Raw genomic sequence first — 15,724 nt, forward strand, 5'->3', positions numbered from 1 at the left:
CACTGTAGCGGAGTAGCAGCAGGCCAAACTACAGTCAATGATAGTCTTTAGAATAGGAGTACCTGGATAGAAGTTCTGACAGACACTTGGCGTAGTAGAAGCTTTGGAAAAGCGGACGCTTTTGCATAGATGACACTTTGGCGTAGCAGACTCTTTGACACAGATGACACTCGGCACAGATGACACTACAATCTGACAATAGACTTCAACAGGAACAAACACAACTACTGGATACGGAATGTAGGATACAGCATACAGGAACACAGACTACAGGATACAACTAAGAGACCATTTGCATAAAAGAACATGGGCAAAGAGGAGGAGGGCAGAGTCCTTTTATAGTCCAGGGTGAGCTGGGGATTGGGTAGGGAACAATTGACTGGTGCGCGCACTAGCCCTTTAAGGCAGGGGACGAGCGCGCCCACCCTAGAGGCGATAGCAGAACAGTGCAGCTGCGTGTGCTGGCATCTCCTGGGAGGTAGATGCCGGAAAGCTTTCAGTGTCCTACTGTCGTGGCTGTCGGTAAGAACAACATGCCTACGGTCAGCGACCGCGGGCACAACACTACTGCTAGCTGCTTGAGTAAAAGAACACCACAAACATAAAAGAAATTCATCCCAGAACACAACACAGGACCTAAACAAAATGCTGCTTTGCTGTGTAATGTGGGATACGGCTTTCGGCCTTCTCCCCTTCCTTATTAATAGCTGTGCCATCTCCTGCATCCTCCCTGAAGAAGACCTGCTGCATGCCCCCTTCTCATCTGTCATGCAGGCCTTGCCCTCCAACTGCACCTGCCATACCGCCAAGTCTGCAGGTTTAACATGTTATATTGATTTTTGAAGCGCAAAGGGCACAAACTTACATATTTTTACAAATTTTAACTTTATGACTGTGGGGAAAAAAATAAAAAATAACATTGTGAAAGTGCAAAACTTTTGACACCATTCTAACAGATCCAAAAATCATGCACACATACATATTAGGGACTGTTTACATCTTCGTTGGTATTTCTGTTGCTCTTCTCCAGCAGAGGAACAGTACAACGAAAACACCGAAAGCCCCAATTCTGTTGTATGAAGGACACCACCGGCGGCTGACGGAACCCATTGACTTTAATGGGTTCCGTCGTGTTTCTGTTGCGGTGTCTGTGGTTTTACCGGAAACAATAGCGCTGCATTCTGCACTATTGTTTCCAGTGTTTTTGTCCAGATCTGCGTCGCATGCCCCACATGGTGCCTCCAACTCAGATGTAAACAGGCCTTTACTTCTCCATACAACCTCTAAGTTGTAATTTATAATGATAATGATGATAATAATGGTAAAAATAAAAAAAAATTGTAGTTGTGATTAAATGGATGAGTACAATAAACAAATAAAATAACTGTTCATTATGATCCCTAGTTCTAAAAAAAACTCTCTCAGAAACTAAAAATTGAGCAACAGTTTTGAGTGTACAATATTTAGAAACGTTGCAACTTCTTTACAGTGGTTAGTTGCTATTTGTTACCAATCCCCACATCAGCCACCAGCCAATTTGATATGTCCCTTATGCTAGCTAGTAATATAAAACGTCTCTCATCAATGTGTGGCAGCTGGGGTCTCTGCTAAAACACGCACAACAAAAAGACAGATAGTGGCATGGCTAGAGTCAGAAAAACAAGATACACCTATAGCTTATTGGAGCACACCTAATAGTATTTGACATCTTAGAAGTTCTAAACAAAATTATAGAAAAATTGTCGAAACTGGTGTGCGGAATCAGGCTAAGACATACTCAGAAATCCCGGGATGGCCTCTGCTAAGAGTTAGTAATCGGTTCGGTATGACAATGACTAAAGTCTTAACAGGAGGATTTATATCTCTTCCTAGAACATAATAGCGCTAAGGACATAAAATAACTGAAGATAACTTCCTATAAAAAACATCAGGTGTAGATCAAGGCCAAATAACGAGCCTGCACTGATAACGGTTACCATATCTCTGACAAATACGAGAATTCAATTCAGAAAACGCAACAATGGGGCGAGTACAGAAATAATACATGTTGTATGTAGTACCCACTGCAGTTGCAAACAGATTTCCTTGAATTTTCCTATGTACAGTAGTGATGGCAATAACATAAAAGCACGGCCTATCAAGTACTAATCTAGTGAAACAAAGTCATCCTGCTAATTATTGTGCTTTAAGGAATAGTTCTGATCTGCTGTTACGCTTTGGTTAATGTATGTAGTAAATCTTTTAAATCTTTTTAAAGCTCATATTTTAATTACCGACAATGCTCAACTTGCCAAGTTCCCAATGTTGCAAATGTAATTCCTGTGTACTGTTGCACGTGATAGCTGACTGAAATAAAGTTACAGTAGAGTTCAACCTGTAATAATTGTGTCAAATTTGTATACTATACTTGAAACACATTTACTTTACCAGTGCATAGTAAATACGAGCAGTCTTAGTTCTTTTTGGGTTTTTTTTCATATAAGAAAAAACATTATTTTTTTCCCATTTTGTTTCGATTGTGGTCGTGTAAGTGGATGTTAGTGGCACAGTTACTTAAGTTACTTGATGGCTTTTTCCTCCTTTGAATAACTGAAAATACTGATGGAATGTAAAAATCATATCAATTATTATTCATTTTGCGTTTTTATATTATATAAATCACAATCATAAAATCAAAATTTTTGTGTGAATTCAGAAACAAAACCTAAACCAATGAGAACCTTTGGCAAAAAGTGAGAACATAAAATAAAGCTAAAATAGAGAAACGGAAACAGTAGGACTGTGCATGTACTGAACATGTGTAAGTATGCAAATGCAAGTAACATTCTGTGGAAAACTCCTTCCAAAATTCCAGAGTGAAGGTGGAACACCAAATCCAAACAGCCCATGGCCTATAGCACCCCTTACCCTCTTCTATCTACATCCAATATTGAATCAGTCATATTAATGCAATGTATGAAGCAATGTTCCCATGTGCAATACAGTACTATTTCTATTCCTTTCCTGACAAGCAGAGCAGAAAGCTATTTCTATTGGCCGCTCAGCAGTGAACAGAGGATCATTATGCAATTGGCTGTGGGGAGAGTAATTGAGCGTGCCTGTCCATCAGCACTCAGCTCATTAGGGGGGCATGTACATTGCTATACCCTTTAAACATCAGGTAGCACCATGCTATGTAAGTAAATGTCATGTCTTTTAATGGATCGTTTTCTTAACAACATGTAAATGGCAAACTCTGTTACATTTTTTAGTTATACAGTGTATATGATATTTAATGGTGGGGAAACACCATTAATCATGATAATCACTAATAGATTAGACTATAATATAATATATTATGGAATGTCCCTAAATGCATTTTCCTCACCTTCAGAGCAATTTTCTCCATGGTATCCTGTGTCCCGACAGTCACATCGTATATCCCCCTCCGCATCATTTCTGCATCTTCCTCCATTGAGACAGGGGTTTTCTCCACGGCATGAATGAACCCTCTCCCGATCTTCCCCGTTCTCTTCATCTTCTTCTGTTCCTCCTATCCCTTGGCTGGCCAATAGTTGGGCTGGCCTTCCCCCCAACCTTAGACCTTCTAATTCACCAAGAAAAGGTGGCTCATATTTGGCCCCACCCAAAGTTAGAGCTGATAAACGTAGATCAGAAGGGAGACCACCAACAAAAAGGTCACTGCGAAGAATCATTTCTCTACGCTTTGAACGCACTTCAGCTGCTCCTCTTTCTCCATCTACAGCTAACCAACCTTCCCGACCATTACCTCCAATTACTATACCATGCCAGAGCCCATCTGATACCACCCGAGGTAAACGTACAACTGCAGGCTCCGAACAAGAGATAGAGAACCTCAGACGTGGCCGCCCTCCATCAAGGGCTAACTCAAGAAAATCACAGTCACCTTCATCATCTTGATAAAGGAGGAGGCCACGGCTGGCATTTGTTCGAAGCCGGAAGGTAAGGTCTTCTCCCCACCCTCCATTACCACTTGCTAATGTGGGACGAGAGTAACGAACCCATTGACCAGGTGCCCCATAGAACTGGAGGGAGAAGGAAAAGAGGGGAAGGGAGAGGAGAAAAAACAGGCAAAGAAAGGACCACATGGAGAGTGAATGAAGGGGATTTAAAAGTGAGAATATAGAAGAGGTGGAATACAGAGGTTGAGCATGAGTACAAAGGTTATTAGAAAAACAAAGTTATTATGATTCTAAGACAAGAAACGATTCAAAATGAATGCGAAAAGTGGGTAAATATATAAATGGAAGATTCAAGTACAGTTACAAATCCAAGATATGAAAAACAAGAATATATAAAAACATAAATGGTATTAAACTAATAAGGAGCAAAAAATAGGAAATTTAAAAATTGCAGATCAGGAAAAAGGAGACAAGGAAAGGAAAGGTTGCAAGGGAAGGATGGAGGGGAAAGAAAAAGGGAGATATTATCTTTACATTCCTGTCCTTACTGTTATTCTATGGAAGAGATAGATTCAGTATTATAACCCTAATGACAGAAAGACCCCCTCTACTCTTACATGAGCTCTGTATTATTCCTATGTTCTTTTTGCAACCTAACTAACCGACAAGGTTCCCCTTTTTATCCTTTTCTTTCTGATAGTCTCTAAAAATTAAATGTCTCATTGAGATAAGAGCGCTGTAAGGATGATGTCTCAGGCACAGTGGTGATCTTCACTGCTGCAAAAAAAAAAAAAGAGAAAGTATTGTTATTAATAAAATATGTACAATATTTTCCAAAAATTTCAAATAATTTTGTGCCAAAGTACATATTTTGATTTCAGTGGTACCTATGAACTATGATGTAATTCAATATACAGTATGCAGGGGTGTATCTAGAGGGGGGAGGGTATACAGAGATCCACATACAGACCTAGGACATTGAAACTGAATTTTTTGCCTCAATTTAAATAGTAATATCACATTTCATTATGGTATTTCATTTACAAAACACTGTAGAACATAAAGTTAAAAAAACAAAAGCAACCTATTACTATCCCTGGTAGTTTTATTAGAGTTGATCTTAGATTAAAGAGTAATATGCGTGTGTGTCCACTATTCCTAATGCTTATTACGTTTTTGTTTGCAAAGCATTATGGTTCATGTAGTCTTGATCTGTTGCTGAAAGGCAATATCTCTTTTCGTTCTCTGTGATTCACTCATTTGCTTCCACTGGGAATAACCCTCCAATGATACAAAAAAATGCAACATTTACTCCCATCCATCCTTCTCACCCCCCTCCGTGATCTCTCTTTAAGCAACTGACAGAAAAGTAATTTGTATACAGACTCCAATCTTCATCTCCTTAAATGCGAAAGTGATAATTATTTCAAAAAGTACAGCATGCCGAATATTATAGAAGAAGGAGGGAGGAGAGAGGGTTTGGGGGTGGCAGACGGCAGAGACCTGTAAAGATGATGAAATGAGGATTGTAGGAAAGAAGAATGATGTTAGAAGATATATAAAAAAACAAACTGCATGACTAAACTGATAGCAAGTGCTTTTATGGATTATTCAACGTGTTTTTTCCCCCCTGAAATATACATTGCAGTTAGTCTATTATTTTTTGTTACTATAGAAGAACAAGGGTTGCAGTCCCACCAGCGGGGGCATGGCTGTAAGGAATGCAGAGGTAGAAGTTGCCTGAGTGGACCCAAAGACCCTTCTGCCACATAAAACGATACCAGTATTCAGGGGCGTAGCTAAAGGCTTACTCGCCCCACCCCCACGCAAATTTCTCATGGCCAACAGCCCGCTGCTTTGTTGCATCGCTGGGTCTCCTAAGTGACCCAACAATGCAGCACTAGCATCCAGGGGCGTCACTAAGGTCTTAAAACGTCAGGGGAAATAGCCCCAGTACATGTGTCCCCCCCAAGAAAATGTGTGTGTGTATATGTGTGTATAGGAGACAGCATATCTATAGCACTACGACCCTAGATATAGGGCCCAGCTCGCTGACACTGCGGCTCCAGTGCTGGACCCAGGAAAGGTAAGAATAATAATTGTTTTGCTTCTTTATGTGTTACTAATTATTTTTGTGTGTTTGTGTTATTTTACAGGTTCGGTCGTTGGACTACGTCGGATTCGAGGACTACTTCAATGACAGCGTTTTTTTATTCTCAATAAAATGGTTAATGAGGGTTGCGTGGATTTTTTTATTTCAATAAAATATTTTTTCTATGTTCTTGTATTTTTTTAAACTTTATTATTACCATCTTAGTAATAGCTGCTGGCTGATTGACAACGTCAATTACTAAGGCGGGGCTTAATGTTATGCCGGTGCAGAGGCGTACACTAACCTCCATTATTACCCCGGTACCGACCGCCACCAGGGGTACTGGGAAGAGCCGGGTACGAACCAGTACCCAACCATCTGCAGTGATGGTCGGGCACTCGGGCGGCCGCAGTCTGGTAGTATTAGGCTGGGGTTAGGCAAAAATAGTGGCCCTTCCCATCCTGGTAATGCTACCTGCTGCTGCTATGTTGTATCTGGCTGGTTATGAAAATTGGGAGAGGACCCCAGATAGTTTTTTCCAATTTTTTTTTATTTTTTAAATGACGTGAGTTTTTCATAACCAGCCAGATACAATAAAGCAGCAGCAGGCTAACATTACCAGGGGGAGGAAGGGCCGCTGGTTCTGTCCTTTCCCAGCCTGATAATACCAGCCCGCGGCTTCCCGGCACCCCTGGTGGCTGTGGGTACCAGGGTAATAATGGGGGTTAGTGTACGCCTCTGCACCGGCTAATACTAAGCCCCACCTTAGTAATGGACGCTGTCAATCAGCCAGCAGCTATCACTAAGGCGGTAGTAATAAAGTTTAAAAAAAACACAAAGACATAGAAAAAATATTTTATTGAAATAAAAAAAACCCACCCAACCCTCATTAACCAATTTATTGATAATAAAAAAGCCGTCATTGAAGTAGTCCTCGAATCCGACGTAGTCCACCGACCGAACCTGTAAAAAAACACAAACACAAAAAAACGATTAGTAACACATGTGGTAGGCTTAAATACAGGGTCCATACTGTCTGTTGGACCCTCTATCTAACTAAGCCTACTACAAGGTAGGCTTAGATAAAGGGTCCAGCAGACAGTAATCTTATACAGTACAAGATTACTGTATGCTGGAGCCTTGTATCTAAGCCTACCATGTGGTAGGCTTAGATACAGGGTCCAACAGACAGTATCACATATGGGCCCTGTATCTAAGCTTACCATGTGGTTATGTAAGATACTTAGAGACAGGGCCCCAGCAGACAGTAATCTTATACAGTATAATCAGACAGGATCACACATGGGCCCTGTATCTAAGCCTACCATGTGATTGGCTTAGATACAGGGCCCAGCAGACAGCATCACACAATCTGTGATCCTGTCTCATGGGCCCTCTAAGCCTGCTACATCGTAGGCTTAAAGCGGTTGTCCAGTCCCTAAACATTGATGGCTTATCCTCAGGATAGGCCATCAATATTTGATGGGTCGGGGTCCGACTCCCGGGACCCCGCCAATGAGCTGTTTTGATGAGACCGCAGCGCTCGTACGAGAGCTACTCCCCTTAATTTCCCTCACTTGCTCACACTTTGAGTCGCCAACATGGATTCACAGTGAGAGCAAGTGACCGGAATGAAGGGTAAGCTGCTTTCGTACAAGCACTGCGGCCCTTTCAAAACAGCTTATTGGCGGGGTCCCGGGAGTCGGAACCCCCGACCTATCAGCTTCAGCAGACAGGGATATTAATGTCACCCTCCTCTTCAGCCGCAGCGGAGGTCCTGTCCTGACTCTATCCAGGGTCAGGATGTTGTGCGCGGCGCATAGCGTTGTGATGTCATGCGCTGCACACAGCGCTATGACGTCGGGACTTCCGCTGTGCTCTGGAACCAGGCGGATAAGTACTATCAGTTACTTTAGTAACAGGGGCCTGCGGCCCCAGATACTAAAGTAACATTTTATTGATGTGGTGAGGGGGGCGGCAGGCCCCCCTGGCTTCGGGGCCCGGTCGCAATTGCGACCACTGCGACCACTATAGCTATGCCACAGCCAGTATTATAAATGACACATGGTAGGTGGGACCTTGTTACAGATTTTGCATTGGGACCCAAGAGCTTCAAGTTACACCTCTGCCCAACAAGAATCTGGAGCCCGAGGGGAGCCAAAAGGTCATAAGAGGAGACTAGTACGATAAATGATGTGTGCTAGTTAAAGAGCTCTGTTACAGATTTTGCATTGTGGCTGAGTTACATCACTGCTATCTATCTATCTATCTATCTATCTATCTATCTATCTATCTATCTATCTATCTATCTATCTATCTATCTATCTATCTATCTATCTATCTATCTATCTATCTATCTATCTTCCTCCTATCTATCCATCCATCCATCCATCTACAGTATCTATCTATATCACCTATCATAAAAATTATGTATGTTTATCATTAAACTTGTTCACGATTCTGCAGTACATTTGGTCTTCTGTTCAATTATCTTAAGATTTAGGGCAAAAAAACACATTTATAGGGAGAAAAGTCAGGACCCAAATTCTTCGGCAATTTTTTATTGTCAGGTGAACACAAGAGCTCTTGACTTAACGTCACACTTTATACTGTAGCTTTTGTTTGATTGCATTAGTAAGAAAGAATACAACACTCTGCAGGTAAACATAAGAAAAGCAATAAATACACCTGTCAAAGAAACACAATATAAAATAGAAAGATGGAAATAGTAAATAACTGGCGTATAATACATTACGATCTGAGTATAGTGTGAGAAATAATAAAGGAATGTGCGACCACTATCTACCGTTTTATCTATGTATGTACAGAAAATATAAGTGTGTGGCATGTTGTAGTTATCGGTGAAACTTATAAATGAGAACAACTACTGTACATACAAGGTTATTATTGTAGAATATTGAATCATAAATGTTAGCATGAAAACCATATTCTATTGTTAGAATATATATTCAGTTTTCCAACTCCCAGCAAAAGACTGCAGGAATGGGGAGAGGTGAGTATATTGTTAACACGACGCAGTGCCCGGGAGATTTATCTGCTCTTCCAGGAGATTTACCTGCTCTTCCGGGAGTTTGGGAGATCTCCCCTTTTTCCGGGAGTATTCCTTAATATTCTGGGAGAGTTGGCTAGTATGAATTCACATGTAGGGAAATAGCGGTGATCCAAACAGGAAGTCAATTGATTGATTGACAGCCTGAACCACCGCAGCTTGCAGAATACAGGCTGCAAGAAAATACATAAATACCAATTTTGCAAACATTTGGATTACTGCTGAATGTGTGTGTATAGGCCTTTACAATTCTTTCATTATAGTTTGTATTATATTCATCAACAGGACACCATGCAATTGGCTCATCACATGGGGACCAACTATTCGAATCGTCACAAATCTACAATCCCTGCATGTAATGCCTGTATAACATATCATACCTTCCTTTTAAAAAAATAGAAAAGGCGATGATCTCGTAAAAGCCTGTGGCTCATGTTTGAAAACTTGTTCAAAAACTGTTTCATTTAGAAACCTGCACAAATGCCAGTGGTAGAACTGGAATCGAGTTGCTATAGTAAACCCTTGTATTTTACTTCATTTCTATGTATTTTTAACACTTTAAATACATGTTCTGGCTTATTGAATTATTACTCTAAAATTTACTAAAGGTGCTCATTGAGCCTCATGTATGAAAGTGTCATTGGAATGAGACAAATCAACGAAGGTTTATGTTGGAACTATGACATGCTTTACATTTTCAATAGAATTTCTGATACATACTTATTTTTAAGCTCTATGACTCATGCAATGTTTTATGTACTGGGGAGATTTCACACTTCTGTAAAAAGAACCTCATCCTCAGATGTTATAAAAACACATTTAACAGATTAAATTATGGATCATTAAAAAGAGGTCATGTTTAGGGCCCATGCACATGATCGACTTATTGCTCTGCAAAAACTTCCGAGTTGTACAGAGCTGTTATACGGCGCACTTATAAGTATATGGGAGATCTACGGTACCTCTGTTGGATCTGCTTTTATTACGTACATACAGAGGTTTTTTCTACTGGACTTTATGTTTAATGCAGAAAATTCAAGCAAGTAAAACAGTTTTACTATTGTTGGCTTAAGGCCCTTTTACACGGACCAATGATCGGGCAAACGAGCATTGATATAAACGCTCGCTCATTGGCTGATCTGCTCACTTATGCAGAATTAAAAATCATCGTTGTTGGCAGCACATTTCCCTGTAAAAAGTGGAGATGAATGGGACGAGTGATCGGAGTAATGAGCGCTCATCCCTATACATAAGCAATCATTGCTCCGTGGGAAAGGAGCAAACGAGTGCCGATCAACGAGCTGTCTCGTTGATTGGCGCTCGTTTACACAGTCCACGTCAGGCCATGTAATAGGACCCTTAGAGTAGTAGCTAAATCCAGTGCTAAATCGACAGGGGACAATCCTCACTTTTTTGCCCCATAGTTAGCTGACCTAATCTACATTTTGGAATACCCTCATATAATGACATTAATAGCATTGATTGCTTTACAAGACATATCAATACTGAACGTAGAGCAGGACAACAGTGGGAAGATCAAATACAGAAGAAAAATTTAAAAAAACGTGAATTTAACTGAGGGGCTGTGAGCTGCAGTACCAAGCACAGCCACAACCAAATGTATGGCACTGAGCCTGGGCATACAGTGGAGGAGATGCAGTGCTCACTTCATTCAGCTTATTTAGCAGTGGTGACGGGAGTTAGGCCTCATGCACACGACTGTAAAAACACCCGTTTTTGCGGGTCATAATTACGACCCGCAATAACGGGCTCATAGACTTTTGTTAGCCACGGGTACCTTTTCGTTTTCTCACGAGAAGGTGCCCGTGCCGTTAAAAAAATAGAACATGTTCTATTTTTCTATTTTACGGGCCGTGCTGCTATACTTTATAATGACAGCACGGCTCGCAAAAGCGGCCGGCTGCCCGCGGCCGGCCGTGCCCGCCCGTGCTCGTAATTACGAGTCGATGTGCAGAGAACTGCATCACTGATTTCTAGCGCCTCCAGGAGTGTTGCAAGACCCAAAGCATATGTCCCCCCTCTCACACAAAAAAATTATCTATATACATATACAGTTATTATATCATACCACTATACCAGATGAAATATTACCTGCATACTGTTACTGAATAATACCGCCACACCATAACCACATAGTGGCTGAATAATACCCCCATACTGTTACTGAATAATACCTCCACACAATAACCACATAATGTTACTGAATAAAATCTCCACACCATAACCACATAGTGACTGAATAATACCCACAAACTGTTACTGAATAAAACCTCTACACCATAACCACACAGTGACTGAATAATACCCCCATACTGTTACTGAATAATACTGCCACACCATAACCACATGGTGACTGAATAATACCCTCCATACTTTTACTCAATAATACCGCCACAGTCCTCCCACCTTATATATAGTGCCACGCAATCCCCCTTAGTAGATAGTGCGACACCCCCCCTTAGTAGAGAGTGCCACACAGCCCCTCATATATACGCCCGTGCTCGTAATTACGAGTCGATGTGCAGAGAACTGCATCACTGATTTCTAGCGCCTCCAGGAGTGTTGCAAGACCCAAAGCATATGTCCCCCCTCTCACACAAAAAAATTATCTATATACATATACAGTTATTATATCATACCACTATACCAGATGAAATATTACCTGCATACTGTTACTGAATAATACCGCCACACCATAACCACATAGTGGCTGAATAATACCCCCATACTGTTACTGAATAATACCTCCACACAATAACCACATAATGTTACTGAATAAAATCTCCACACCATAACCATATAGTGACTGAATAATACCCACAAACTGTTACTGAATAAAACCTCTACACCATAACCACACAGTGACTGAATAATACCCCCATACTGTTACTGAATAATACTGCCACACCATAACCACATGGTGACTGAATAATACCCTCCATACTTTTACTGAATAATACCGCCACAGTCCTTCCACCTTATATATAGTGCCACGCAATCCCCCTTAGTAGATAGTGTGACACCCCCCCTTAGTAGAGAGTGCCACACAGCCCCTCATATATAGTGCCACACAACCCCCCTCCCTTCTATATAGTGCCACACAGCGCCCCTCCCTTGTATATATCGTGCCACACAACCCCCCTTGTATAAAGTGCCACACAGTCCCCCCTTGTATATAGTGCCACACAGCCCCCCTAGTATAAAGTGCCAAACAGCCCCCCTTTCTTGTATATAGTGCCACACAGCCCCCTTCTTGTATATAGTGCCGGACAGCCCCCCTCTTGTATATAGTGCCACACAGCCCCCCTTGTACATAGAGCCACGCAGCCCCCCATTGTATATAGGACTACACAGCGCTCCCCCATTGTATATAGTGCTACACAGCCCCCCATTGTATATAGTTCTACACAGCGCCCCCCTTGTATATAGCGCTACACAGCCCCCTGTAGATATCCCCTTTGTGCCCGCTGTAGATAGCGCCACCCACAGCCCCCCTGTAGATAGCGCCACAGTCCCCCCTTATATATAGTGCCACACAATCCCCCTTAGTAGATAGTGCCACATAGCCCCCCTTAGTAGATAGTGCCACACAGCCCTTCTTGTATATAGTGCCACACAACCCCCCTCCCTTCTATATAGTGCCACACAGCGCCCCTCCCTTGTATATATAGTGCCACACAGCCCCCCTTGTATAAAGTGCCACACAGTCCCCCCTTGTATATAGTGCCACACAGCCCCCCTAGTATAAAGTGCCAAACAGCCCCCCTTTCTTGTATATAGTGCCACACAGCCCCCTTCTTGTATATAGTGCCGGACAGCCCCCCTCTTGTATATAGTGCCACACAGCCCCCCTTGTACATAGAGCCACGCAGCCCCCCATTGTATATAGGACTACACAGCGCTCCCCCATTGTATATAGTGCTACACAGCCCCCCATTGTATATAGTTCTACACAGCGCCCCCCTTGTATATAGCGCTACACAGCCCCCTGTAGATATCCCCTTTGTGCCCGCTGTAGATAGCGCCACCCACAGCCCCCCTGTAGATAGCGCCACAGTCCCCCCTTATATATAGTGCCACACAATCCCCCTTAGTAGATAGTGCCACATAGCCCCCCTTAGTAGATAGTGCCACACAGCCCTTCTTGTATATAGTGCCACACAACCCCCCTCCCTTCTATATAGTGCCACACAGCGCCCCTCCCTTGTATATATAGTGCCACACAGCCCCCCTTGTATAAAGTGGCACACAGCCCCCTTGTATATAGTGCCACACAGCCCCCCTAGTATATAGTGCCACACAGCCCCCCTCCCTTGTATATAGTGCCATACAGCCCCCCTTGTACATAGAGCCATGCAGCCCCCCCCCCATTGTATATAGGACTACACAGTGCCCCCCTTGTATATAGTGCTACACAGCCCCCCTCCCTTGTATATAGTGCCACACAGCCCCCCCATTGTATATAGGACTACACAGTGCCCCTCCCTTGTATATAGTGCTACACAGCCCCCTGTTGTATAGTGCTACAAAGCGCCCCCCTTGTATATAGCGCTACACAGCACCTCCCTTGTATATAGTGCCACAGAGAACACCCCCTTGTATATAGTGCTACAAAGCGCCCCCTTGTATATAGTGCTACACAGCACCCCCCATTGTACATAGTGCTACACAGCCCCCCATTGTATATAGTGCTACACAGCGCCCCTCCCATTGTACATACTGCTACACAGCCCCCGTTGTTTATAGTGCTACACAGCTCCCCCCATTGTATATAGTTCTACACAGCCCCCCCCTGTTGTATATAGTGCTACACAGCCCCCCATTGTATAAAGTGCTACACAGCCCCCCATTGTATATAGAGCTACACAGCGCCCCCCCCCCCATTGTATATATAATATTCATTTGTATCTGCGTCCTGAGAATGCAGATACAAGTGAATGTGGCTGTCGCTGCACCGGGGCCCCCTCTGTTGCTAGCGACGCCACTGGACATGAGGGGGCCGTGCCGTCCAGCCCATAAATATTATGGGCCGGGTGTCGCGGGCCCCTTAGCAGTAGGGGGCCATTAGAGCATGGGGGCCCTTGGCAATTGCCCAGTTTGCCCCCGCCTAATGCCGGCCCTGGGTCCACAGGACTGACGGGTTCAGTGAAAGTGGGTAACGCAGGATCCACCTGTTATCCATCATATCTAAGTTCATAACTTAGATGTCATAGATTACAGGTGGATCCTGCGTGTCAGAGAATATGCAAAATACAGAGCAGCTGTATCTCAAAAAGTTACAATAATTTTTAATAAAAAACAATTAGAAAGTTTCACCAAACACACTGATTGACCTTTGTATTAAAAAAACAGCAAGCCTTTAAGTACAGTAATAATAAAAAAAAGCTTTTACTCTAAAAGTGACATTGAGAAGGCAGAGCTATTAACTACATGCTTCTCTTCTGTGTCCACAAAACAGTAGACTGCTGGGGACACTGCAAATAGCACTATTACTAATTACTGTATTTGCCCTTGCCAGGGCTGCTGATTGTCCATTAATTCTTGGACAGTCCATCAAAATAGGAGCGTTTTTTCCAGTGTTCGTAAAAAAACAACAACAATATGTCGATTATTTTTTTGTGAGTTGTAAGTGCTTGTGCAGGTTATTGTGGTTATTATTTACCGTTTACAGGAAATGCTACTAATGTGCTTGTATTAGTATCCTGAGCTATAGATATATATGACTTAATCTTTATCATTAATTTTGGTTTTCCAATCTGTTCAGAAAAATGTTGGCTGTTGTCCATTATTTTTTTTCAAATAAGTGGTCTAGTAAAAATAAAAATCAGGCTAGCATCCCTGGTCCTGACTGACAGGGGGAATGGGCCAAAAGATGAGATAGAAAAGATGAACAGTAATATAGCTTGTTTACCTGAATAGTCTGCATAGATAACCATTGGATATATCTACAGTAAAGAAAGATTTAGGTGTAACTAAATGCCAGGGGTGGTTTGGGAACTTAATGTAGCCCTGGAAGAAAATCTAAAAGTGGCCTCATGTTGTAGGCGGGGCAAACACAAGTAGGCGGGGTCAGCAGACCGTTAGGCTGGGTCCCCACACCAACCAAGCTCAGTACATATATACAGTAGCAGAACCAAGGTCAGTGCATAAATATAGCACCAGAACAAAGCTCAGTACATAAACGTACAGCACCAGAACCAAGCTCAGTATATATATATATATATATATGTGTGTGTATATATATATGTATATATATATATATATAGCACCAGGACCAAGCTCATTACATAATACAAGAACCAAGCTCAGTACATAATTACAGCACCAGAACAAAGGTCAGTACATACATACAGTACCAGAACAAAGCTCAGTACATAAATACAGCACTAGACCCAATCTCAGTACATAAATACAGCGCAAGGACCAAGCTCAGTACATAAATATATCACCATAACCAAGCTCAGAAAATATATACAATACCAGAATCAAGCTCAGTACATAACAGCACTACATAACTAGTACCAAGCTCAGAACAAAAATATAGTACCAGAACCAAGCTTATTACAAGATTCAAGCTCAGTACATAAATACAGCACCAGAACAAAGCTCAGTACATAA

The 15,724-nt window shown here is 42.2% G+C and overlaps 1 protein-coding gene across 14 annotated transcripts in view; it reads right to left on the reverse strand.

Moving 5' to 3' along the window:
• The window catches only part of NRXN2 (neurexin 2), a 760,118-nt gene that overhangs the window by 560,305 nt on the left and 184,089 nt on the right, over nt 1–15,724 (reverse strand). For all 14 annotated transcript variants that reach the window (XM_075837456.1, XM_075837449.1, XM_075837451.1 and 11 more), the window contains one exon: nt 3,368–4,700. In XM_075837456.1, coding sequence (XP_075693571.1) covers nt 3,368–4,109 — 742 coding nt within the window. In that variant the 5' untranslated portion in view covers nt 4,110–4,700. The remainder of the gene's footprint in view (nt 1–3,367; nt 4,701–15,724) is intronic.

Source organism: Rhinoderma darwinii, chromosome 9 (genome assembly GCF_050947455.1).
Source record: "Rhinoderma darwinii isolate aRhiDar2 chromosome 9, aRhiDar2.hap1, whole genome shotgun sequence".
Lineage (NCBI taxonomy): Eukaryota > Metazoa > Chordata > Amphibia > Anura > Rhinodermatidae > Rhinoderma > Rhinoderma darwinii.